The sequence below is a fragment of the Rhinopithecus roxellana genome, chromosome 4 (assembly GCF_007565055.1).
Source record: "Rhinopithecus roxellana isolate Shanxi Qingling chromosome 4, ASM756505v1, whole genome shotgun sequence".
Lineage (NCBI taxonomy): Eukaryota > Metazoa > Chordata > Mammalia > Primates > Cercopithecidae > Rhinopithecus > Rhinopithecus roxellana.
Genome location: NC_044552.1, coordinates 175,612,698 through 175,640,464, shown reverse-complemented (window position 1 = coordinate 175,640,464; position 27,767 = coordinate 175,612,698). Strand labels below are relative to the sequence as shown.

General features: G+C 35.5%; 1 protein-coding gene across 2 annotated transcripts; it reads left to right on the top strand.

Annotated features, from left to right (window-relative positions):
- The first annotated feature begins 442 nt into the window (after positions 1 to 442).
- MYCT1 (MYC target 1) lies at positions 443 to 27,567 on the top strand. Of its 2 annotated transcripts, XM_010357723.2 has the most exons (3): positions 443 to 640; positions 21,091 to 21,602; positions 26,047 to 27,567. In XM_010357723.2, exons 1-2 carry the CDS (start codon positions 445 to 447, stop codon positions 21,600 to 21,602), a joined length of 708 nt encoding a protein of 235 aa, XP_010356025.1. In that variant the 5' UTR covers positions 443 to 444; the 3' UTR covers positions 26,047 to 27,567. The 2 variants fall into 2 exon arrangements, with proteins under 2 accessions (XP_010356025.1, XP_030785211.1); XM_030929351.1 differs by lacking the exons at positions 443 to 640; positions 26,047 to 27,567 and adding an exon at positions 7,202 to 7,267 and having other exon boundaries at positions 21,091 to 23,966.
- The last annotated feature ends 200 nt before the right edge of the window (positions 27,568 to 27,767 follow it).

Below are 27,767 nucleotides of genomic sequence, written 5' to 3'. Positions count from 1 at the left end.
CTGGGCGACAGTGGCGAGACTAAGTCTCAAAAACAACAACAACAACAACAAAGAACAGTAAGTATCTGAGTTTTGAATAGTTCTTCCCCCAAATTTACTATATAAATCTAGCTTTCAAGCATTGGAACGTGGTCTATTTCTCAATTCTGTATACTTTTAATTTAAGGTACTGTAGCTGAGAGTTTGGAGTCTTCCTTTCTATGTCAGTATGGGATGAGAAAACACACACACACACACACACACACACACACACACACACACACCCCTGTTATCCTAAAAGCAGTTTTGGAGGTGGCTGAGAGGAGAGAACTTAGGAACTTAGCTGAGGAAATGATGAAAAGGACATTGTTTTGTGTCTCAGGAACCATGTGGAATTCCAAGATAAGAAAAACAGTTGCTAATTTGAGTATAAAAGCAGGAAATATGATACACTTATTTCCTTTTATGCGAACACAAGTATATGAGGGGTTGTGTAAAAATTATTTTTCTCTTGCTGTACTACAAAGACATAGAATCAAACTGCTTTTTTTCGACATACTGTTTTTTCTTTCTCTTTTTCTTCTCCTTCTTCTATTTCTTGTGGATATTATGGCTAATAACACAACAAGTTTAGGGAGTCCATGGCCAGAAAACTTTTGGGGTAAGGTATTTCTTTTACTGTTTAAAATTTAAAACTAGGATGTGAGAAATGCACTGTGTGATTTATTAAAACACTGAAAATCTCTGAGACATTTTGTTTACTATAAAGTGATTATTTAAAGTTTTCATATGTTTATTAACAGAAATTTATTTCATACATTAGCAGAAATATATAGAAATATATTTCTATATATTTATATATAGAAATATATTTATATATTTATATATAGAAATGTATTTATATATATTTATATATAGAAATATATTTATATATAGAAATATATTTATATAGAGAAATATATAGAAATATATTTATATGTCTTTATAGTGTTCTATGAAGATATTCAAGAAGAATCTGGGTGTTAAGTACAGATTTTGGCTGGTGTTACAAAATAAAATTAGGAAATAATGAGGATAAAAATAAAAAAACATAAGTTGGAGGTAATTCCTGCTTAGAATATGGCATATAGATTGCATGGGAAAAATTAACTTTCATTTGTTTGAAGGCTGTAGATTATTTTATTTTATGAAATCAAGATTTTCCATAGAGACTATTTTCATCTATGTTGTGAATGTTATATGCTTTAATTTCCAAAGTGAAGCCTAATAACATCTGTACTTAAATGAGTGAATTTAAAGTGCGATAACACAGGTAAAATAAATGAATGACTTTAGAGTATAACAAATAAAATATGGAAAAATATGAAATTTGAGAAAACTTTAGTAGAAAAGATTAAATGGAAATAACATCACGTGTAACATTCAGAGGAAGCCTATCATGGGGGTGGGGGAAAAGAACAATACAGAAGTATTTTTTGGAGTATTTTTGTCTGAGTCCAGCCACAGCCAACAGTCCAGTGTTCCCTGATGTTGACAATGGGTCTGTGCTGAGGTCAAAACTCAGTTGCTCCAGGCTTAGAGGTACAAAGAAGAAGGGCTCACATGGGAAGTTGACATGTACTCTTGGGTTCAGGGACATTTTTATATTAAAGGAGGCAATTTAAATTAAATTCAGAAAAACACCTTAATGAAGAAAATAGTATATATGAACAGATCTGTTTATATGCCCAGAACAAGTTTTTAATCCTCTCAGTGAGCGATTCAGACTTTCTGCTGTGATTCAAGGCGGAGTTTTGGGAACTTTCACATAGACAGTGGGCAGCAGTGGCCAACTTTTCCCAGCAATCTGTATGTCTACCATTACAGAAATCTGCATGAAAAGAATTCACTCCAGTCCTTTAACCTGTGTACTTTCTTAGATGAAAAATGTGGGGACAAATATTTATTGGTTTTAAAAAATATTAAAAATTCAGCATAAGAAAAAAAAAGAACTAGCTCATTCTTTTTTCTCACCTACATTTATGTTTGCTGGAAGCCTGAAAACAAAGGATATTGGTGAGCTCCTAATAGATTTATGTAACAAAATTAAGAAGAAAATAGATTATTCTAGTACGTTGTAAAGAAAGGCTTTGGTAATAGGTTATTTTAGGTAGCTAACACTAGACAGAAGTCTTTGAATTGTGGATGTCTGATTATATGCTTGTTAAAATATTATTTGGTGTCCTCACTTATGGAGAAAATAAGTGCTAAATACACACTGAAAAAGAGCTATAGTCTGTCTAAATCAAATTCATCATTATAAAAAAGTTATCTGTATAAATTATTCAAAAGTAAAGTAGCTTTTTTTTGCAAAAATTAATATGTAGAAGTCAATCTATTTTTTTTTAAACCATTCAAAATTAAACTTCAGGTTTATTTAAAAAAACAAATCATTATTCACTGACTAAAACATGGATAATAATCATTAAAATAAACTGGATATTAATAAGAGAATGTTTAGTTGGAGTCCACCTATTGATTCTAAAAATTTAGATATTTTTAATATGGAAATCTGTGTTTAAGAGGGAATTAAAACCTATTATTTCAAAGACAAATGCTAGTTTTTCCTTTCTCTTGTTATGTGACTGTAATGAAAATTAGATGAAAATAATGAAAACCAGAAAGGGGAGTGTTACATTGATAAACATTAACAAAGCGAATGGAAATATGGAGAGCAGATATAATGTTTGATGATTTTAGGAAAATATATAAAAGATTGTATTTTTGTTTCTGGGGTAAAAATATGAAGTATAAAATGTGAATAAAAATACAAACATATAAAATATGTACATTTCCTGAAATATAAACGTCAATCTTTTAAATTTCCATTGCTTTTTTGTATCCAAATTGATGTCTATTTTGACCACTGACTCCTCAAAAATATTATTTTGAGAATCTTGTACAATGCAGTGAAATGCATTGTTATTGCTTCCCAAATCAGTCATCTGCTTGGGACATTGAATTTGGAAAATAAAGAAAAATAGCTTAGAAAAGGAAAACTTGTACATTGAACCATATAAATCGCTCAGACGTAGCACTTTAAGCTACATAAAAAGTTGTTTTCTCGATATGACTTTTCTGGTTTACTTTAGCGAGCGCTAAATGATGGGATAGTAATATCGGGTTATTACCAAAAACAGTAGGTGGCATTTTCATAGCTATCACCCACTAAAACTTCCTAAAGGTGTGCAAGCATTTAAGTGCAAGGGTTGGCAACAAAGTTGGCCTGAAAGTGACAACACAGATGCAGACTATCACCTTCCACTCCCTATTTTTGCTTTCTTTAATGCGCTTCCTTTCTCTATAAACATTCCCATAAAAGCTGCAGGAAACAGGGCCCGTTAAAATTTGCCGCGTCCTCCTCTAAGGCAATAGGAGACAAATACTGAACTCAGCCATTCTCTTAGTACTTGAGAGTCCTGTAGAAGATGTAGTTTTGGTTGTTTCTGCTGTCTTACTTTGCATTTTTTTCCTTATGGCTAGCATTATGAAAAGTTGGGGGAAGATATGGTTGCAGGAGTTTGCATTTATTCACTTAATTCAGTTCTCACTAAAAGTACAATGTTTGTCTCAAAAGGATTATGCTCTTGGAGGTGATTATGCATCTATACATATGCACATACAAACCTATATAGTTGTGGAATAACACAAGATAACACATGATAAAATAGCAATGGTTGATAATATGAGTTAGCACAATATATGGCAGAAATAAGCCCTAAATCTTTCTCAGAAAAAAAAAAATGAGGTGCTATCTGTTCCTAGAAAGATAAATTTCAGACAGGGAGATTAATTCTAAGAAGGACATTCTAGTCATTCATTTTTTTCCCTCGTAAGCTCATTCTCATTCAGTTCATTAGTTCACTCAGAAGCATGCGCTGACCATATTAGGCAATGTGTTAGGAGTCAGTGACATAAATAAGGAATTTCAAGAGGTTTGGGGAGCTCAGGAAAAATGTCATCAGCAAATATGGAGAAGTAAAAACACCCAGGCAAGTTTGTGGAGAAAAGAACAGCTTGACTAGAGAGTCTGTGTGTGGTTGTTTCAGGGACATAGTTGGTAAGGCAGGTTGGAGGCAGATTTCTGCAAGATTTTGAATGTCAGCGTAAAAGTTTGATTTAATTTAACCTGATCACTTGCAATCCAGTGATTTATAATCTCTCCATATTCCTCCCTCTGGGAATTTTCTTTAAGGTTGGAGAGGGGGTGTGGATGGGTGGAGGGGTTATATTCTGTTTATTGGAGAGAGGGTACCTTTGGTGCTTGATCAAGTTCTGGCCTCTGCTGACATCTACTGACATGGATTTCTCATCAGCTTTTGAGACATTGCCCTTTCTCTGATTTTCACTGCTGAAATCTCCTACTATAAAATCTGGCTCACATGATCTGTGTAACATTAGCTAACAGCATGACTTTTCCTTTCTGTATATCCCTCTGGTCTACTGGCCCTTATTCAGGTACTTCTCCATCTGTCTCAATGGCACAGAACAATATTTCAATATTATTCCATAACCCTAGAACTGCAGGAGCCTTCCTTAGGAGGTTGAGCTACATCAGGTGCCCTTGGCCTGGATGCAGTAACACCATGTCCCCCACTCCCTACCTCACTTCCTTATCTGCCCTTTAGACACCCAGGGTTCTCAGAGCGGCTTGCCATCTTCCCCAGAAAGCTGAAAATGAGTACCAGTTTCTCTGGGATTCCCTAATCAATCTGTAGCTCATCACAGGGAGGGATGGAGAGTGATGCTTTGCTTCTCCAAAACCCTTACAGGTCATATTCTGTATAGCTCCTCTTTGCTTCTCCAAAGCTCCTTCTCTTTAGATGCACGAAAATTGACTCATAGGCCATGGTTTATTCTTTCCTATACTGTTTATGATCAAAAGTTATGTTCTTAAGTCCTTTAGGCTCTTAGCATTCAGAAACTGAACCAAACAAAAAAACTCAAAGCACTCTTTTCTATTTCAAAGTATCCAACTATTGCAGTCAAAATGTTGACTTTCAAGCTATTATTTATTCTATATATTTTAAAAATTATTTAGTAATTTAAACGTGAAGCATTGATTTTTCCTTTTTCTGTGCATCCTTGCTAACAGACTTAATACTCTCTAAAGTAATTGATGAGATGCAGGGTTGTGAACTGATTTGTTAGGGATCAAGTGCTGTCAAGAGGAGGGATCCCTGGCTACTAGTGGAAAATACTGCTCTTTGGCCTGTAGAAAAACACGACTCTTAGGGGGCACCCCAGCAGATGGGCATAGGATGTTCCCAAAGAAGTTGAGAGGGGAACAGGTTTATGGGCTGGGCATATGTCCCAAGAATTTCCACTATATCTTCCCCAAATTTGGAAACAAATACTATTTCACAAATTCATTTTTTCAATTTGTGTTTTAAAAAGAAACGTCTATGTTGCATATTAATAGTCTATTCATTAGTTCCCTTATCTCAGTTACCCAGAAAGTTTGAAAAACATTTACAAATGCTTGTCTTTAAACTGCATCAGAATTACTTAGAATTATGAAAACTCATCTCTCACTGGACTCCATGCTCAGAGATTATGATTCAATAGATGTGAGATGGAGCCCATAAGACTGGACGTTTTAATACATCCCTGACCTCAAACTTCTGCATCTAAATTCATGAGAGAAAGTGGCCTGTAATTGTCCTTTCTCTGACAGCTTTGTCAGGTATCAGTGTTATGCAAGCCTTGTAAAACAGGTTGGGACATGTTCCCTACTTTTCTATTACTTGGAAAAGTTTGTATAAGATGACATTGTTTATTGCTTAAGTGCTTGGGAAAATTCACTATTGTAACTATATGTAGTATTTTCAGTTGGAGGGTTTTTAATGGGCACATTCCATTTATTTAACAATGGTGAACTACTCAGATTTTCTTTTTTTTTTTAATTTTAATTTTAATTAATTAATTTATTTATTATATTTTAAGTTCTAGGGTGCATGTGCACAATGTGCAGGTTTGTTACATATGTATACATGAGCCATGTTGGTGTGCTGCACCCATTAACTCGTCATTTAGTCATTTATGTTAGGTATATCTCCTAATGCTGTCCCTCCCCCGGCTCCTCCCCACAACAGGACCCGGTGTGTGATGTTCCCCTTCCTGTGTCCAAGTGATCTCATTGAGGTTACTGGGATTACTCAGATTTTCTGTCAATTCTGTTAGTTAAGGGAGTTTGTATTTTCCAGGAATTTGACCATTTGAATTAAATTTCAAAATATATTGCTTAAGTGTTGTTTATGCCATTCTTATTAAGTTTTTCAACGTTTTATTATGAAAATGTTCAAACATACATAAACCTTAGAAGAATTCTACAGTGAACACCCATATACCTTACCATCTGAATTCTATCTGTAACATTTTTATAAAACTCATTTTCTCTTTCATCTTATTAGTCAATATATTTCAAAGTAAACTGAAGGCACCAATACAGTTCCCCCTAATTACTTTAGTATGCATATCATTAACAGGAATTCAATTATATTTTACAACTATTTTCCTTTTAAAGTCAAATTTACATACAATGAAACATATAAGGTGAATAAAAATGAAGTGTACAAATCATAACAGAACATTTGTTGAATTTTGACACACACGCTTGAGTAACCCAAAGCCCAATCAAGATACATAATCACTGGCCCAAAAAGTTTCCAAATGCCCCCTCCCAGTCTAAAGGCTTTAAGACTTTAAAATTTTTGCTTTCATATTTAGGATCCATAATTGTCCACTTCAAATTAAATTTTTGCATATAGTGTAGAAATTGAGGGATTGTTTTCATATTGATATCCAGCTTTTTCTGCACAATTTCTTGAAAGTATTTTTTTCTGTATTTTATTTTATTATTTTATTTTATTTTATTTTTGAAACAGGGTCTCACTCTGTCTGCAGGTTCAACTTCCTGGGCTCAAGTGATCCTCCCATCTCAGCCTCCCACATAGCTGGGAATACAGGTGTATGCCACCTCAACAGGCTAATTTTTGTCTTTTTGTATTTGTAGAGACGAGGCTTTGCCATGTTGCCCAGACTGGTCTCAAACTCCTGGGCTCAAGCGATCTGCCCACCTTGGCCTCCCAAAGTGCTGGGATTACAGGCCTGAGCCACTGTGTCCAGCCAAGACTTTCTCTATTCAAGTCCTTTGGCACCTTTGTTGAAAATCAAATGGTCATGTAAGTGTAAGCCTGTTGCTGAGATCTCCATTCTGTTTCAATGAAACCAATTGTTGACTTTTATAGTAAGTCTTCAGTTATATAAATCTTCCAACTTTGTTCTCTTTCTATTTTTTAAACAAATTTTATCACATAATAATTGTACATACTTATGGGGTACAGAGTGAAACATCAAAACAAGTATACAATGTGTAATGATCAGATCACGATAATCAGCACTTCCTTCACTGCAAACATTTATTATTTCCTTGTGCTAGAACATTCAAAATATCTTCTAGCTATTTGAAACTATACAATACATTATTAACTGTTTTTCTCTTTCAAGATTACTTTGGCTTTTTCTGGACCTTTTGTATTTTCTCACTCCCAGGCTTTATTGAGGTATAATTGGCAAATAAAAACAATATATTTAAGGTGTACATTTAACATGATATTTTGATATACATATATATTGTAAAATGATTACCACAATCAAGCTAATTAATACAACCATCACCTCAGGTAGTTAGCTTTATTGTGGTGGTAAGAACATCTAAGATTTACTTTTTTGGCCAATTTCAAGTATAAGAAATAATTTCGTAACTACAGACACTATGTTGTATGTTAGGGCTCCAAACTCCTGCACAACTGAAACTGCATTTTTTTGCTCAGCATCTCCCTTTTCTCCCCACCCCCAAATCACTGGCAATCATAGTTCTCTTCTCTGCTTTTTTAACTTCATCTTTTCTGCATTCCACAAACAAGTGCAATCATGCAGTACAGATGCTTATCCACTTATGATGGGGTTATATCCAGACAAACTCATTGTCAGTTGAGAATATCAGGTTAAAACTGTATTTACTAGAGCTAAACTACTGAACATCATAGCTTAGCATAGCCTAACTTAAATGTGCTCAAAACACTTACATTAGCCTACAGTTGAGCAAAATCATCTAACACCAAGCCTATTTATTAAAAAGTATTGAATAACTCATGTAGTTCATTGAACATTACTAAAAATGAAAAACAAAATGGTCATATGGGTACTGGAAGTACAGTTTCTACTGAATGCATGTGGCTTTTGCACCATCGTAGCCAAAAATCCCAAATCCAACCATGGTAAGCTGGAGGCTGGCTGTATTTGTCCTTCTGTGCCTGGTTTATTTCACTTAGCATAATGTCCTCCAGGTTCATCTAGGTTGCTGAAAATGACAGGATTTTTTTTAATGCTGAATAATAACATTCCCTTATTATATACAGATGGTCCCTGACTTATGATAGTTCAACTTACAATTTTTTGACTTTATGGTGATATGAAAGTGATACACATTCAGTAGAAACTGTAATTTGAATTTTGAATTTTGATCTTTAATGTTTATTATTTTTATTTTTTATTATTATTATAAAAATTTCCACTGCTTTGGCGCATTCCAGTCTTGGACTCATTGACTCCAGCTAATTAAGATAAAAAAATTGGTATAGAAATTATTGAAAGAACACTCAAAATTCCAGCAATGACCATTGCTAAGAATGCAAGTGTTGAAAGATCTTTGATAGTTGCAAAAATTATGCAAAGTTCCTCAGAAGTTGGTTACGATGCTACAGTCAGAGATTTTGTGAATATGGTGGAAAAAGCAAGTATTGACCCAACAAAGGTTGTGAGAGCTGCTTTATTGGATGCTGCTGGTGTGGTCTCTCTGTTAACTACAGTAGAAGTTGTAGTCACAGAAATTCCTAAAGAAGAGAAGGACCCTGGAATGGGTGCAATGGGTGGAATGGGAGGTGGTATGAGAGGTGGCATGTTCTAACTACTAGGATAGTACTTTACCTTTATTAATGAACTATGACAGGAAGCCCAAGGCAGTGTTCCTCACCAGTAACTTCAGAGAAGTCAGTCGAAGAAAATGAAGGAATGGCTGACTGATGTTTAAGAAATCACTGTAACCATCAGTTACTGGTTTAGTTGACAAAACATATAATGGTTTACTGCCATCATTGTTCATGATTACAGATAATTTATTTTGTATTTTCGAATAAAAAGACATTTGTATATTCCTGATGCTGGGTATAAGAGCCATGTACCAATGTACTGCTTTCAACTTAAATCACTGAGGTATTTTTACTACTATTCTGTTAAAATAAGGATTTTGGTGCTTGCCACCACCAGATGAGAAGTTAAGCCGCCTTTCTGTGGAGAGTGAGAACAATCGTGTACAAAGCAGAGAATTATCCAATTATGTGACAACTTTTATGTAATAAAAATTTGTTTAAAGTTAAAAATTTTACCTTTTATTATTATAAAGCTGGATTTTGTTTGATGATTTTGCCTAATTTTAGGCTATTTTAAGTATTCTGTGCATATTTAAGGTAGGTTAAGCTAAGCTATGAAATTTGGTAAGTTGGGGTATTAAATGCATTTTCGACTTATGGCATTTTCAATGTATGATGGATTTATCTAAATACAACCTCATCATAAGTCTAAGAGCATCTGAAATATAACATTCCATTATAGAAACCATATATGTGTGTGTTTGTGTGTGTATGCATATGTATGTCACCATATTTTCTTTACCCATTCATCTGATGATGGACACTTAGATCGATTATGTGTTTTGGCTATTGTGACAATGCTGCAATGAACATGGAAGTGCAGATATCTCTTAGAGATTCTGATCTCATTTCCTTTTAATGTACACCTGGAGGGATTGCTGAATTCTATGGTAGTTCTATTTTTAAGTTTTGAGGAACCTTCATACTATTTTCCACAATGACTGCATCAATTTACATTTTCATCAACAGTGTACAGTTTACTTTTCTCCACATCTTCACCAACATTCATTATTTTTTGTCTTTTTGATAATAGGCATTTTGGCACATGTGAGGTGATACTCCATTGTGGCTTTGATTTGCATTTCTCTGATGAGTAGTTATGTTGAGCATTTTTTCATCTAACTGTTGGTCATTTGTGGGGCTTCTTTTGAGAGATGTCTATTCAGGTCCTTTGCTCATTTTTTAAACAGATTATTTGTTTTCTTGCTTTTGTGTTGTGTGAGCTTCTTATATACTTTAGATATTGGCTTCTTATCAGATATATGGTTTGCAAATATTTTCTCTCATTCTGTGGGCATATCTTCTCTCTGTTGTTTCCTTTACTGTGCAGAATCTTTGTAGTTTGACACAATTCTACTTGTCTATTTTTGCTTTTTTCCTGTGTTGTCATATGCAAAAATATAATTGCCCAGATCAATATAAAGCTTTTTCCCTATGTTGTCCTCTAGTAGTTTTTTGGATTTCTGGTCTTAGGTTTGTATCTTTAACCCATTTTGAGTTGATTTTTCTATATGTATGAGATAAGGGTTCAATTTTATTCCTCTGCATGTGGATATACAGTTTTCCCATTACCTTTCATTGAAGAGGCAATAATTTCCCCTTTGAGCATTTTTGATATTGTTGTCAAATATCAGTTGTCACAAATGCATGGATTTATTACTGGGCTTCCTCCCTATTATGTTTCATTAATCTAAATGTCTATGTAAATGCCAGTACCATGCTGTTTTGACTATTATAGCTTTGTAGTATATTTTAAAATCAAGTGGTGTGATGCTTCCAGCTTTGTTTTTATTGTTCCTTTGTATTGTCATCATATACAACTTAGTGTCATTTGTAAAATAATACAAAAAGCCTGTTTATTGGAACTGTAGTTGATTTATTTATATAAATTTATTTATATATAAGGGCAGTTGGCATCTTAATAATATTGAGGCTTGTAATTCACAAATATAGTATATCTCTCCATTTTTTAGACCTTTAATTTCTTTCAGTAGTATTTCAAAATTTGTGGTGCAGACATCTTGCATACATTTTGTGAAAAAGATTCCTAGGTATGTTATGCTTAATGATGCTATTGTAATGGTGTAATTATATTTTCCAGTAGTTTGCTGCTAGTACATAAACATATTTTTATATATAAATCTTAAATTCTGCAATCTTGCTTAATATAATTTGTAGTTGTATTTTAGAATACATAAGATTTTCAATATAAAAAACAATCTAATAGCTGGGTGTGTTGATGTGTGCCTGTAGTCTCAGTTACTTGGAGACTGAGTTTGGAGGGTCATTTGAGCCAAAAACTTTGATACCAGCCTGGGTGACATAGTAAGTCCCTGCCTCTAAAATCTCTTAAAAACTAAATCAATCAAGCTAATATATTTATTTATATCCTGTCCCAATTCTTTATAATTATAACATATTAAATCTATATAAACTATACATTTCATATGAAAATATTTTAATTTTTGCTCTAACCAGAAAAATGAATTTTAAAGAAATTGAGAGAAAAGAATCTTCTATATTCACTCTGATACTATTTCTGATAGTCTCAATTTCTTCCTAAAGATCCCAGTTTTCATTTTCCGCAGACTAAGGATTTTCTTCAGCACATGTTTTAGTGTAAGTGTGCTGGTGATTAATTTGAATTCTGTTTCACCTGAAAGAGTATGTATTTCACTACTATACTTAAGGGATACTTTTGCTGGATATAAAATTCTGAGTTGACAGCTTTTTTTTTTTTTTTTTTTTTTTTTCTGAGACGGAGTCTCGCTCTGTCGCCCAGGCTGGAGTGCAGTGGCCGGATCTCAGCTCACTGCAAACTCCGCCTCCTGGGTTCACACCATTCTCCTGCCTCAGCCTCCCGAGTAGCTGGGATAACAGGTGCCCGCCACTTCGCCCGGCTAGTTTTTTGTATTTTTTTTTAGTAGAGACGGGGTTTCACCGTGTTCACCAGGATGGTCTCGATCTCCTGACCTCGTGATCCGCCCGTCTCAGCCTCCCAAAGTGCTGGGATTACAGGCTTGAGCCACCACGCCCAGCCTTTAGTTGACAGCTTTTTAAAAATCACTTTAAAATATCATTGTGTTTCATTAAAAGCGAGTAGTTATTCAAATAATTGTCTTTTATGAATGTAGTGTTATTATTATTATTTGTAATTTGGCTGTGTTCAAGTTTTTTTTGTTAACCTTTGATTTTCAGCTGTTTGACTATGATGTGCATAGTTCTTTATATATATTCTGCTTGATGTTACTGAGACTCTTGATTTGTAGATTAATTTGTTTCACTAATTTTGAAAAATTTCAGCCTCATTTATTCAAAATGTTTTTAGCTCAACTCACCCTTTCCTCTATTTTGGGGATAATAATTGCACATCTGTTAATTATTTTTATACAGTTCCACAAGTCCTAGAGGCTTGCTTTTTCCCTCCAATATTTTTCTCCATTTTTCAAATTGGATAAGTTCTATTAATACACCTTTAAGTTGGCTGATTCTTTTCTCTCTCACTTTAATTTCACTGTTAAGCTCATGGTATAAATTTTTTTGAGTTCTCGATTTTTTTTTAGTTTTAGAATATCCATTTTGTTATTTCTTATAGTTTCTATTTCTTTGCTGAAATTTCCTATCATTTTATTCATTGTGAGTGTTTTACTTGAAATCATTGAACATGGACATATGAGTTGCTTTAAAATTTTTGTCTGCTAATTATATCTGGGTCATCTTAAAGTTTGTTTTTGTTGACTGTCTTTTCTCTTAAGAATGGGTCACATTTTCCTGTTTCTTCATGTGCCAAGTAATTTCATATTGTATCTTGAACATTTTGAATGGATTCTGCTGTATTACCCTGAAGAGTGTTGTGATGTATGTTTTTCCCCCTAGTTTATTTTCACAGGCAATTAACTCTGTGAAACTACAACTACAGAAACCTATAAAGCCTGTCTCTTGGGCAGCAGCTTAAATATTACTTTATTTTATTTTATTTTTCTCTAGTGCTGTTTGGAATATGTCCCATATATGTGTGATTCAGGAGTCAACCAAAGATATGTAAAATGTTTATTAGTAAAATTTGGGGATTCTTCTCTCTGGCTTTCTCTTCTCCAGGATTTCCTTCTCACAGTCTTAGCAGCTCTTGTTTCCATAATCTCTGTCCTTTGTTTCTTAAGATTAGAAACAGTGCAGGTTTTCAATGATCACTTTACCTGTCCCAGACTGGAAGCTGCCCTCAGGTTAAAAGGTTTGAAAACTGGAGCTTGACTAATATTTGGTGTTCTTTTCTTCCAGGTGTCAGCTCCTCTCTAGTAGCTGCAAGCATTTGGTCATTCTTAAGGCCCTTAGGTAGAATTTTTTTTGTGTGTGTTGTTTTCAGTGTTTATAGTCATTATTACTTGAAAGGGTCAGTTCATAAAAGCTGATTTGGAATCCTAGCTTGATGTTTTTATTGCCTGTATAATCTGTTCTAATGTTTCTTACTCTTGATATTGGTGATTTTCTCTCCTTCTCTCTGTCTCTTTCTCTTGCTCCTGCCCATTCTTTTCCCCTCTTTCTCTTTCTCTCCTTTTTCCATCCTTGTCATTCCAATTAGTATTTTATTAATTTTTATTAGTTTTTTTATATCTGTCTTTGATAATCTCCTCTATTTTTTCTTTCTTTCTTTTTTTTTTTTGCCCGTTTCGTTAAGTTCTGCTTTCTCTTATTTACTGAATGCTACTTTACTTATGTGTCAGCTAGTGATCCTTTGTTAGCTTCTTAATATGGAAACCAAAATAACTGATTTTTTTAGGCTTTCATATTTTAAAATATATACCTATAAAGCTATAAATTTTCTTATGAATGTGGCTTTAGGCACATCTCACATGTTTCGATATTTCACAATTTTATCAGAATTCAGTTAAAATATTTTATAATTTTCATTAGATATTTTATTATCTATAAGATCCTCAATCTCTGCTGAAAATTTTTAACTTGTTAATTTTTTAAACACATTAATCAACAGTTATTTTAATATTTTGTCTGATAATTCAAATATCTTCATAACTTACAGATATTTTTCAATTTTCTATTTGTTCTCTTAGTTTTTGTTTACTTTGTCTTGCCTCTTAGGATGACTTGTAATTTATTACTAGGTATATATAAATTTATTTAAATATATAACTTTCTATTTTATTTATATGTAAAATTTTCCTTCTGACAGTTAGTTAGGGAAAGATCACCTCAGTCCAACTTGGGATTGATCTATATTTGTATCTTTGTGAGGTCTGGTCTTTTTCCTGTTTACCATTAATCTTAGGGAGTAGATCCTAGGGCACCTGATTCCAGAGTCTGGGATGTTTCCTAGGGTCCAATTTCCTTGGCAGCCCCTGAACACCAACTTATGTTTTCTAAGCTTACTGATAGTGCACAGCATTCTACTCAGATATTTTTGTTTCTCTTTACAGATTATTGTGATGAGAGATTTTCTTCTCTCCTGGAATTTGCTTCTTCGATTTAACAGTTTTGATAAGTCTCTGATGGCTTCAAAAAAATTTAAGAAAATATTTTATTCTCTATTGTATGCTTGCTCTCAGTGGCTTGATACATGTTAGTCTATCATATACAGAAAGCAGTGTGCTACCTTGATCCTTTTGAATTTGCCCTCTCCTCTAGCAATACTGTTAACTAATTATATTCAGAATATGGCTTGTGCTTTATGCTTTTGATCAAAACTACTTTCAAGTCTCCAAGCCTTTTGTTTATTTGACCACTACCATTCACAAAAAGGCATCTACAATTCATTTTTTCCATGAAGCTTTTTAAAGCATTCCAGATATATGTTATCCTCCTATCTTTCAAATATAATGACATTTCCAGCTCATAATGCTTATGTATCTCATTCACATTTTCTTAAAGAGTATAAATTAACGAATTTAGTTTCCATTAACCAGAAGGGAAGAAAGAAAAACAAGAGTTCCATTTAGGCTTCAGAGGTGGGACAGGGTGTCATTTTAGGTAGAGCAGCCAGGGTAGGCCTCAATGAGAAAGTTACATATGAGCAAAAGACCTGAAATTAACCATACAGATAGCTGAGGAAATAATTTTAGGAGTAGATTACAACCAGTGATGGGCCCTAAGTCAGGAGCCAGCCCATCTGATGTACTTAAGGAATGGTGAGGAGGGAAGTGCAGACAGAGCGAGTGACCCAGAGGAAGAGTAGAGGAGATGGGCTCAGATAATTGGGAACCTGTCAAGTAGGGACTTTTAGGACATTCTTAGGCATTTGTTTTTCCTCTGGGAAAAGCGGAGGATTTAGAACAGAAGAGTGATATGATTTGACTTATATTTTAAAATGTTCTCTGACTACTGTATTGAGCACATTTTTGGGGTGTGAGGATATGGCAAGGACAGAAGCAGGAAGACCATAGTCCATGTCACAGATGTGGGAATGTGGCCACTTGGATCAGTGAAGTCGCAGAGTGGGTAGTGAGAAGTTGAATTCTGGATTTTTGTTTGTTTGTTTGTGAAAACAGACCCAATAAGATGTTCTGGCAGATGAGATATAATGGAAAATACTTCTTGGCTGTTTACATTATTATAATCAATCAAATTTCTAGGCTGTAAATATTATTGTCCTTAAAAATCCTTTTTGTCAAAAGTCATTCTATTTCCTGAACCATTCTGCTGTACACTCTATGATACCAAGGACTTCATGGCCTTCTTTGGTGAAGGTTGAACTTACCATTCTTACAACTGCAAAGGGTTTCTGAATGTTTTAACCAATGTTTCATTCTGCTGTCATTGATCAAATCACTTTCAGAGTTGCAATGATTCAACTCAAGCCACTAGATGGTGACCTCTACTAAATTTTAATACCAGTGGAAGGCATTTGAGGGATTGATTATATTTACTAAAAATCATACTCAATATTACAATATTAAAATTGAAAGACACGAACGTGGCTGTTATTATTAGGCCAAGAAGGGTCAAATGACTTGAGTAAATTACACAACTATTAGCAGGAAGAGCCGGTGTTCATTGAGGGCTTGTTATGTGCCATTTACTTGCTAGTTTTGTAGGTATGTATTACAAATTAGGATGACATATATTTAATTTATATGGCATGCCTTACCAATGTTGGAGTTTTTTCCTTCTGCTTTCAAAAGGAAAGTTATATTTTTAAAAGTAACCATTTGGTCTTATAAGTTGCATTATATTGCAATTATAAGAAGAAAGATTATGGCTCATTTTTCTTCTCCTAAGATTGTTGAGAAGTAAGAAGGCAAATCATTTTTTAAAAAGCAATATCTGTGCCAATGTCTTTTTTTTCAGTTACATTTTCTTCTACACCAGGTTTTAAAAAAGGATCCCAAAATACATTGTCAAAAGTCTGCCAGAATGGAATTACATATATGAAAATTTAAAGCTGTATCACCAGTAGATGCTGCTTTCATCACATAGTTTCTAAATTCTAGTGTGGGCAGGTCAGAAAAATCATTAACTATAATTAAATGAAAAAAAATGTGTATGAAGGACCACTGCTGTTGTTTGACTCAGCATCTCTTCCTCATTGCCTTTCTTCATTTCTACATTTGCCTTTGCTGTTTGGACTTAAGGGAGCTTAAGAAGTTAGATAAGCATTTTACCACATATCTCAGGAAGTCTTAGAAATTCTTCTGTCAGCAGTATTATTTGTAGGTGTTTTAATATTCTGCAAGGTATAAGAATTAGTGCAATGATTTCTGATACGGTTTGGCTCCGTCCCCACCCAAATCTCATTTTGAATTCCCACATGTTGTGGGAGGGACCCAGTGGGAGGTAATTGAATCACTGGGGCAGGAATTTTCTGTGCTGTTCTTATGATAGTAAGTAAGTCTCACGAGATCTGATGGTTATTATAAGGGGGAGTTTTCCTGCACAAGCTCTCTCTGTCTGCTGCCATCCCCGCAAGGTGTGGCTTGCTCCTGCTTGCCTTCCACTGCGATTGTGAGGCCTCCCCAGCCATGTGGAAGTGTAAGTCCAATTAAACCACTTTCTTTTGTAAATTGCCCAGTCTCAGGTATGTCTTTATCAGCAGCATGAAAACAGACTAATACAATTTCTAAAGTGTGTATTTTACTGACTTTGTGGATTAAAAAGTCATTTTCATGATATGTGTACTCTACTGAGCAAAAGTTAAACAAATCCATATCAAAAGAAATTTTTTTGTAATTTTTATAATTTCTGTTGCACCTCCATCTTATCCTACTTTATATTCATTCAAAATTTAAATAGCCTATTATTGTGTGTATATGTTATTCTTATGATTCTCATGTACATTTTAAATTCATTATTTAATCTTTTTTGGATATCTATATAACCCAATATTTGATGATATTTTAAGTCATTTCCCCAAATTTTGGGCATAGACAACAGGTTTACAGTATCAAATCAAAGTATTACCAAGCCACAGAAAATGATCATTTTAAATAGGTTTGTTGTCAAATTCCTTTTATGGAAATATTGTTACAGTTTTAGTGCCACAAAAATAATCTTTTTACTCCCCAAACTGAAACTTGTCATTTAAGAAGATTGTGATGGTTCAATATATTCTATAATAACTTGTCCATTAGAGTTTGGATATTATCTTAGTTTTCTTACATCAGAACAATAATGTATTTTGGAAATAAAACAGTCATCTGAAATTTAAATGTATTTCTCACTCCATCTATTTTTGTTGTTTTTGCTAATCGCTGTATTTTTGTTAATTGCTGTTTTGCTCAATCGCTATATCTTATTTAATTAATTTATTTTTACTTTTTGTAGAGACAGATCCTATTATGTTGCCCAGGCTGGTCTGGGCTCAAGCGATCCTCTCACCTCAGCCTCCCAAAATGCTGGGATTACAGGCATAAGCCACTGTGCCTGGCCTCAATCACAATAATAGACAATAAATTATTTTTCATTGATTTCATTGATTTAAATAGTTTCTATTTTTTTCTTGAATCTAAAGTTTGCTATTATTCCACTATAAATAACATTTATATTTGGAATATCTGATTTGTCAGAAGATGAGAGTCTCAAAGGGCATACACAGAGACCATGTATAAGGACTCTTGTAAACCTTAAATGCTTTCGTTGACTAACTGAATATATTTTCTCCTTTCAGATTCTGGTTTTAACTTCATTTTGCTGAAATCAAGGAAATATCTCTTTCTAAATTTTATCTATTATGCCTGCCTATATACTGAGATACTTAGAGTCTTCAGTCAGACTCTAGTAGTGGTTACATACATTTACACACAATAGCAAGGACGTATACTTTGTAAATTTGAGTATTTGTCTTCTCATTTATGTCACACACCAGTGTAACTAATAGTTCCCTAACCAGTGATACTTGCCAATCAGTTATTACAATAAATCAAGTGTTAATTCTACCACACAAACCTTAGCTTCCGTTTCAATATCTATAAAATGAGGAATTTATGTCCAACACATTTTTGATTTTGTTTTAGCTGAAACTCCATTTCTGTGCATCCATAGCTGAACTTGTTGATATTTAAAAGTCTCCACTAAAGGCTATTGATTCATGGAAATATATCTGTAGAACACAAAATATTATTTAACCACCATTCTCTCAAGTATTTCTGTTCATAACAGGTTACAAGATACTCTGGTATTGAATTGACAAATTTTTATGCAATTTGTATTGCTTATTTTCATTGTAGATTAATATTTTCTTACCTTACACTTAGAAAATAAATAAATAATTTAGCTATTAATTAAGATGCTTTGGTCTCAAATCCTCACTTGACCTTCACCAGATGTAGGACTATGGGCTTGCTACTTACCTCTCAGTAGCCACAACTATTAAATGGGAATAACACTAGCATTTCCTTTATTGGGATGTTTGAGGATTAAGTGATATAATACACTAAAAAATGTGCCTGGGACCTTTGCCTAAAGCTGTTGTTTTAGAGAATGTTGATATAACTATTTGTACAGATAATTGTGAAAGTAGGACACAATAAATATAGCTTTTCCACAGGAGATAAATGTGACAATATACAGTGTAAGGACACTGAACTATATCCTAAAATTAGACAGCAGTGATTATTCCTTTGTAGCTATTAACATTAGTTTGTTTTGTTATTTCTGCATTCTAGGTAGTCTATATATTATCACAGATTACAACAATATGCTAAAAAGAACCTTGGCAATCATAAAATCTAACTCCTTCATATATATATGTGTGTATATACACACACACACACACATATATATAATGAAATCAGTGGGTCTAAACAAATTCCCTAAAAATCACAAAACATATTACGAACAGAGCTGAGTTTTGAACCCTGTATCAGAGAACTTTTGCCATGTAACTATCCACCCCCAAACATAGTAGCTTAAAATAATAATAATTTGCTTAGCTCACAATCCTGTGGATTGGTAATTTGAGACGAAGTCAGCTTGGTGGATTTTCTGCTGGTCTTTGCTCATGTGTCACAATCATTTGGTGAGTTGACTAGCATCTGAATTATATAGGATGATGCCATTCATATGTCCAGGTTAGCAGGCTCTTGGCTAGGGCTGCAGGGGTTTCTGGGTCATGTGTCTCTCATCATCTGGCAGGCTAGTCTGGCCTTATTTATATGCTGACAATGGCAGGGGTCCCAAGAGCAGGAAGGGTGGAAGCTGAGCCTCTTGTAGCTTAGGCTTGAACTTGTATAGCTTCAATTCCATTGCATCCTACTCATCAAAGCAAGTCATGAAGCCCGCCCAGATTCAAGGGGTAGAGCAATAGACTATCTCTTGATGGGAGGAACAGCAAAACTTCTGTGGCTATTTTCTCCCCCTCTTCCCCAGTCTCACAACACCCATCAGCTAATTTTCAGGCTATGGCTCTCTCGATACAGAATATACCTAGATAAGCAATTCGATACGATAGCTTACCTTTCCACTTAGCAGTAACTCATTTTTGTCTAGGAAATGTCGGAGTCTTTATTGAAGATATGATACTTGAAGTGGAGCTTGAAGAATGGGTTTTCCAGACAGAAGATTAAAATATTGAATTCAGATATAAGGAAAAATATGTGGAAAATCACAGAGTTTCAGAGAGAATGACAGGCTTTGGTACAGTGAGAAACCAACATGACTTGTGGATTACATCATGGTGGGGAAATGTGGGGGACCAAGAGGCTAGAGGAGTCTTCTAATATCCAGAGTTTTTCTATACAAAGTGGTGTGGCAAGAGGAGACTCAGTTACCCATTTGCATTTGAGAATATGTATTTAGTTTACAAGAGACAATAAGGTAGCATTTCCGTTAGGAAAAGGCATTTTTCTCCCCAGAAAGGGAAATCTGAACAAATTACAAGTTCTATAAATTAGAGAATACTGGGGTGTAGCACAGACGCTATGGAGGTTCGGGCTACAGGAATTTCATCATCCCAAGGGCGTAATAGAAGCATGAGCTGGAAACTGGGAAACAAGAAAGAGCCCAGTAGTCTGCACAGGTCAAGTCATCAAAGAGTCAGAGATATAGGTGACGGTCTGGGAGTTCAGGAAATATGACATAAATCAGTCAGCTGGCCAGATGGTTCTATTCCAGCACTTCCTATCTCAGACAGAGCAAAGGAAGTGAGGCATCATGAAGACTGCAGGTGACAGAAATCAATGTGATTGATGAAAGCAGACAGAGGAAAAGGCAACGTTAAAGTGTTGACAAAATTCTTTATCAATCCAGCACATTAGTTACTACTATAACTCAAAAGGAAATCAACTTTGGGCTACATTTGCAACTCTACAAAAAATGTATGAGCTAAATGCCATAAATTAATGACATCAAGTAAGACTATTTTTATCTTTTATTTCTTAAAGATGATAAAACAGCTTAAGTGACCTGGAATGCTACAGCTGGAAGTGTTATTTTGTATCTTTCTGCTTGAATAAATGGAAGCATTATCAGCTTTCATTTGTTCATATCCACCTAACACCGTCTTCTATTTCCCTGATTCAAAGTATGTTTAAATTAGTCAGTATTCTATGAATTACAGCATATATGCTGACCCTTGTTTTTAGTTGAAAACCTATTTAAAAATTGATTTAGTAATTTGTTTTCTTTGTTTTAGAGGACCTTATCATGTCCTTCACCGTATCCATGGCAATCGGGCTGGTACTTGGAGGATTTATTTGGGCTGTGTTCATTTGTCTGTCTCGAAGAAGAAGAGCCAGTGCTCCCATCTCACAGTGGAGTTCAAGCAGGAGATCTAGGTCTTCTTACTCCCATGGCCTCAACAGAACTGGATTTTACCGCCACAGTGGTTGTGAACGTCGCAGCAACCTCAGCCTGGCCAGTCTCACTTTCCAGCGACAAGCTTCCCTGGAACAAGCAAATTCCTTTCCAAGAAAATCAAGTTTCAGAGCTTCTACTTTCCATCCCTTTCTGCAATGTCCACCACTTCCTGTGGAAACTGAGAGTCAGCTGGTGACTCTCCCTTCTTCCAGTATCTCTCCCACCATCAGCACTTCCCACAGTCTGAGCCGTCCTGATTACTGGTCCAGTAACAGTCTTCGAGTGGGCCTTTCAACACCGCCCCCACCTGCCTATGAGTCCATCATCAAGGCATTCCCAGATTCCTGAGTAGGGTGCTTTTGGTTTTTGTTTCTTTCTTGTCTTGTCTTTTATTGAAAGGAAATCATAAATAGGCTAAACAGAATTTTGAGGGCATGGCCCAAATAACTAATGAGTTCCAAGTTGAAACATGGTTGTGCAAGTTGGACATTACAATGTAAAACACATTTTCTTGGAGCACATTTTTCCCCTTTGTTTCAAAAAATGTAATATTTTCTCCCAAGGGTTTTATATTTATGTATTTTGTATTCAATGTGAGGCTTATTAAAAATAGTGATTCTAATGTAAGAATCTGCTGAGATGCATTATATATTTTTTAATTAAAATTAAAACTTTAGATATTTGTGGATTACAATCCTCATTTACTTCCAATGTGACTAGAAAGAGAAAAAAAAAAAAATCACTGTGTCACTTTAAAGAAAAATCTTCTAAGGAATTTGGATTTTACTTTCTTTAGAATGACAAGTGAATCATATTGACATTTTACAATGTTGGATTTCTTTTTTTTTTTTTTCTTTTGAGACGGGGTCTTGGTCTGTCGCCCAGGCTGGATTTGCTGTGGCATGATCAGAACTCACTGCAGCCTCTATCTCCCCGGCTCAAGTAATCCTCCCATCTTAGTGCCCAAGTAGCTGGGACTACAGGGGTGCACTACCATGCCCAGCTAAATTTTCTTGAATTTTAGTAAAGATGAAGTCTCACTATGTTGCCCAGGCTGGTCTCAAACTCCTAAACTCAAATGATCCTCCTGCCTCGGCCTCCCAAATTGCTGGAATTATAGGCATGAGCCACCATGTCTGGCCAATCTTGGATTTTTAATGGAATATGTGGGCACGAAATGACAGAACATAGGACATTCTAAAGTTCCTTGATTTTACTCATTATGAAAAGTGTGGGACTCAAGCACAGGAAACTGAACTCTTTTGGTGTCATTGGATGTTTCATTTTTGACACTAATTTTTTCTGGACAAACTCTTTATGTGTTTTCCCCAAGAATAGTTATCTACTTTCTTGAGGCAAAATCCTTGGATTTACTAACATGATGATTTACCTTTTCTTCACTGTTGTCATTAAGTTGTTAGAAAGGCAACAGGAAAAAACCCAATTCATTTGGCCTAAAAACAAGCCTCAAGTTTAAAACCAAGCTCACATTTTTCTTAAGGTAAAAATTTTCTTTCTTAAACTTACATCTAGCAACTTGGAAAGCACTTTCTCTGGGGATCTTCTTTTGTAACTTCACAGACAAATAAGTATGAGTCACTGCGGAGAGAGTTTGTTATTGAAATAGATGTTACCCATGAAGAATTCTCCTTCCTGGATTGACTCTTAATCATCAGGCATCATCCCTTGTTGCTTCTCTACGAATCTCAATTCCAACTTCTCTGCAGAGTCTTTGTACAGTGATTAAGCCATGCCAGATGGTCTTTGGTGCACACAGTTATTTAAGAACCCACTTCCACAGGTGGCTGCCCTTGTAAGGAAGGATGCATCCCTAAATGTGGGCACCAGAGAGCTCCAGTAGGCAGATGCCGCCCTTCTCATTTAAGGACATGAGTTAACTGGAGTATTACTCAAAAAGCCTGTGGTTCATTTCCAGTATTGTGAATATTTAGTTTATGTGGCCGTTTCTTTGTTTCTTTGAACACTGGGATTTTCAATGAAAAAGTGCTCTCTTTTTCATTTCCTATTGCAGTGGTCACAGCTAATAGTGTCTGAACATGGTTCAAGAATAAGAGATTCCATGTAGCATTTTCTTTATTATTTTCATTTCGCTTACATTACCCATCATTCCTCAAGGACAATTATTCTCAATAATGCTTATAGAAAATGTTCTGTAATTAAACATGCCAGAAAGAAAGAGTGAGGGAAAGGGAGCAGGAAGAAAATGGTAGAAAGAAAAGAAAAAGGGAAAAAGGCGAACAGGATAACCAATTTGTTATAAGTTGGCTTTCAACAAAGAAATTTAGCAGCCAAGTAAGATTTCAAGAGAATATTAACTTGGTATCAAGGCTACTTTTTTTTTTTTTTTTTTTTTTTTTTTACTTACATGTCATCCTTAATGTCTAACATGAAAAATCAACAGAGTATGATTTTTAGCAAGAATTTATATTGGGAGTAAAAACTGCTTTATATCTCCCAAATTAGGAAGAGAAGACCAGAAATCCTCTGGGGCATTTAACCATCTGGCAGAATTGTTGCTGCACCCTTATCCCAGTTATAAGACAGTCCAAATGACTATTTCCTAAATATTGTGAGTGTATGAAATGTGAAATTAAAGCAAAAACTGGAGACTTTTAATGTTGTATTTCTTCAATTTGAAATGTTTTGTGGATTATGAAATAAAAATAAATTGATGTCAAGTTTTATTCAAAATTCATTTATGAAATAAAGCCAACACTGTTCTAAAAAGCAAGGAGTCAAGAAATTATAAAATTCAGATTAAATCAGGAAAACACATTAGATGAAAAATTATACTGCAGAATTTGAGTATTAAAAGTTATTGAATAAGAAAAGTCTCCTTTTTACTTTAGTATTTAAACCTCATCTAGACTATTTGTAAATGAATGGACTGAGACAGAAATCCTTTCTCATACAAAAATGTATCATGGAGAAAGGGTAATGTCACAAATAAATTTTACAAGATTTTTTAAATTAATGCAGATGGAAGAATTAGTAAATTATTTATTTAAAACATGAACTTAGATTCTTATCTCATTAGCTAAATATATAATTACAGAATTATTTAATTAATGTTTTTAGAGAATAAGCATTTTAAATAATGGCTATCTTAAAAATAGAGGAAATTTGAAGTAAATGTTTAGCAAATCTATGAAATAGAAAAGGGGCACTTTTTAAGAGCCAAAGGGATGAAATAAATTACAAAGGAAAATATTAACTTTTAGATTATTTAAAAAAAATTAAAATTCTGTTCGTTAAAAGATAAATGTATCCAAGTCTAAAAACAAGCAAGAACAGAAAAATGAAGAAAGAAGTTAAGTTCATATAAATATGGCAAAATGGCCAATATCTTGAAGTTATGATTAGCACACATAAATAGATACAGAAAATACTCAGCTGTAAATAGATAAATTAGTAATGAACCAAAATAAGCAATTCACCAAAGAGAAAAATTAATTGATTAACAAGTTTATACTGCATGTTACTACTAAGAAAGTGCCCATGTACATTTAAACAACACTCTAGTAGTTTCGTCTATCACATTAGCTTATTATTATTATTATTATTTGAATAGAGACGGTGTTTTGCCAAGTTGGCCAAGCTGGTCTTAAACTCCTGGCTTCAAGAGATCCGCCCACCTCAGCTTCCCAAAGTGCTGAGATTACAGGTGTGAGCCACCGAGCCTGGCCCATATTAGCTAATTATTTATGAAATAATGAATCTCCTCACTGCTGGCAAATGTACTAAGAAGGGCTTGCTCTCACATATTTCTGGTGGCAAGGTAAACTGGCATTGCCCTTTTGGAAGACAGTTTGATGAAATGTATCAGGAGTCTTGCACTTGACAGACCATGAAGTTTCCTAGCACCTGCCAGGTACACAGTTTTCTCTGAGAAAAGTGGCGATGAACTTGTATGGAGACGAAGCCTGCTATGCTGGCCGTGTGGGACTGGATCAGAGCATTCCGTATCAGATGTGAGTAACCGACCGAACTACATATGCCCTGCTTTGCGTGAGAGGGTGGGGATGAAGGGAGAGAATGGGAGAACTGCCACTGAGAGACCTCGAAGGGAAAGGAGAGACTAAAATAACAAAGACCTGGAATAAAATGGCTGCAGTATCTTTTGAATAAACTTCCATTACTTAAGATTACTCATATATTTTTATGACGTTACAACTTGAAATAAATTCATCCCAATACCAATTCAAAGAATGAGTGATGGCCGGGCGCAGTGGCTCACACCTGTAATCCCAGCACTTCAGGAGGCTGAGGCAGGCAGATCACCTGAGGTCGGGAGTTTGAGAGCAGCCTGACCAACATGGAGAAACCCTGTCTCTACTAAAAATACAAAATTAGCCAGGTGTGGTGGCGCATGCCTGTAATCCCAGCTACTCAGGAGCCTGAGGTAGGAGAATCGGTTGAACCTGGAAGGCAGAGGTTACAGGTTACAGGTTACAGTGAGCTGAGGCTGTGCAATTGCACTCCAGCCTGGGCAAGAAGAGCAAAACTCCGTCTAAAAAAAAAAAAAAAAAAGGCTGATGAGAAATAGACCCTATAGTCTAGACACTGGGATAGTTCTACCCTCACTCAGGCAAGTGGGACCCATGTCTCATGGGGCCCCACACTTCAGAATACCTTCTTTGAAGTTTTCTAAATCACAGTTCAGTGTGTAGAACTGGCCAGGGCTGGCAATGCCATCTGGACAGGGCACATGAACCTAGACCAAGACCTGTGTGCATGCTAGTCCTTTTTTGTTTTCTTCTGTCCCTTTCAGGTGATCTTTGACCCGTATCTAGCATGTCAGGTCAACCAGATGTCTCAGGAGCTCTCCAGGACTTTTATCTATGGGGTCTCCATGGTTGAACCCCAGTTTCAGGAGGACAGCCTGGCAATCAGGTCACTGCTGCTGATGGGAGCGTATTTCTTTCACAGAATCACATGATACTGGACAGCCAGAATGGTCCTGACATGTTGATCTGGGGTAACTTTAACTCAGAATGAAGAATCTATGGATAATAACTGTCTAAGTACTTCTTCTCAACGCACTTAAAATATTTATGGAGGCTGGACACGGTGGCTCACTCCTGTAATCCCAGCACTTTGGGAGGGCAAGGCGGGTGGATCACGAGGTCAAGAGTTTGAGACCAGACTGGCCAAGATGGTGAAACCCTGTCTCTACTAAAAATAAAATTAGCCAGGTGTGGTGGTGGGAGCCTGTAATTCCAGCTACTCAGGAGGCTGAGGCAGGAGAATCGCTTGAACCTGGGAGGCAGAGGTTGCAGTGAGCCGAGATCGCACCACTGCACTCCAGCCTGGCCGACAGAGTAAGACTCCATCTCAAAAAAAAAAAAAAAAAAAAAAAAAAAAAAAATTATGGAAAGATCACTATACCTCATTTGTGCCCATGAATTTTGTAAAACATTTTTAACCAATTTTTAAAATACAGATAAGGCCCTGTCCAGGGCCTCACACACTGTAGCTCTGTCCCTGTGCTGACATGACATGGGGAGACACAAAGCGTGAGCCTAATCTGATTTGAAAAGCAAGTCATCCATGCTTTGTTGTGGTAAAATGCTGATCATCTCTCATCCTTGTGGTATAGACATTGTGTCTGTAACCACAGAAGAGCTTAGAATATTGTAGCTATAGCTTGAGAGTGGTTCCAAGAGTTGAAGCCATGCTGGAAGAACAGATTTAATGAGATCTTCATTGTGGTGTAAGTAAAATAGAGAACGGCCACGAAAGTGCACTAGCATATGTGGTGGCTTTTGTAAGGTATGCTGGGGAAAGGACAGATGTTAGTTCCAAAATGCCTGACCAGGAGCTAGAGCTGCAGGGCCAGCAGGTGTCACTGCTGCCAGTGACAAATCCCTGCTGTCAATAGCCGTCACTCTGACGCTACTGAAAAGCTACAGCAGAAATGGACACCTTTATGATCTGTGGGGTCCTCAGAGTGCCAGGGACTCAGGGACTTCAAGACTGAGAAGAGTCTTTATTGAAAAACCAGGTTTCAGGCCGGGCATGGTGGCTTACGCCTGTAATCCCAGCACTTTGGTAGACCAAGGTGGGTAGATCACTTGAGGTCAGGAGTTCAAGACCAGTCTGGCCAACATGGTGAAACACCATCCCTACTCAAAATACAAAAATTATCCAGGTGTGGTGGTGTGGGCCTGTAATCCCAGCTACCAGGGAGGCTGAGGCAGGAGAATCCCTTGAATCTAGAAGGCAGAGGTTGCAGTGAGCCGAGATCATGCCATTGCACTTCAGCGTGGACAACAGAGTGAGACTCTGTCTGAAAAAAAAAAAAAAAAAAAAAAGGAAAAAGCAGGCCTCATAGTTAAGCCTCTGCTTAGCTAAAATAGAGAACAAGAGGGCTGAAAGTTAAATTAGATTATTGACTACAGTTGGGCAGGAGGAATGGCAACGGGTGCCATTAAGTAACAAAAATCAGTCAAATGGTCAACGGGAATCTGAGAGTAGACGACTGTAGGGTAT

What these genes read in the sequence shown, in the direction of transcription:
- MYCT1 (XM_010357723.2), top strand. Translation starts at nt 445, where the DNA reads ATGCGAACACAAGTATATGAGGGGTTGTGTAAAAATTATTTTTCTCTT. An exon ending in ATGGCCAGAAAACTTTTGGG is followed by an intron (nt 641 to 21,090) that starts GTAAGGTATTTC and finishes TCTTTGTTTTAG; the next exon opens with AGGACCTTATCATGTCCTTC.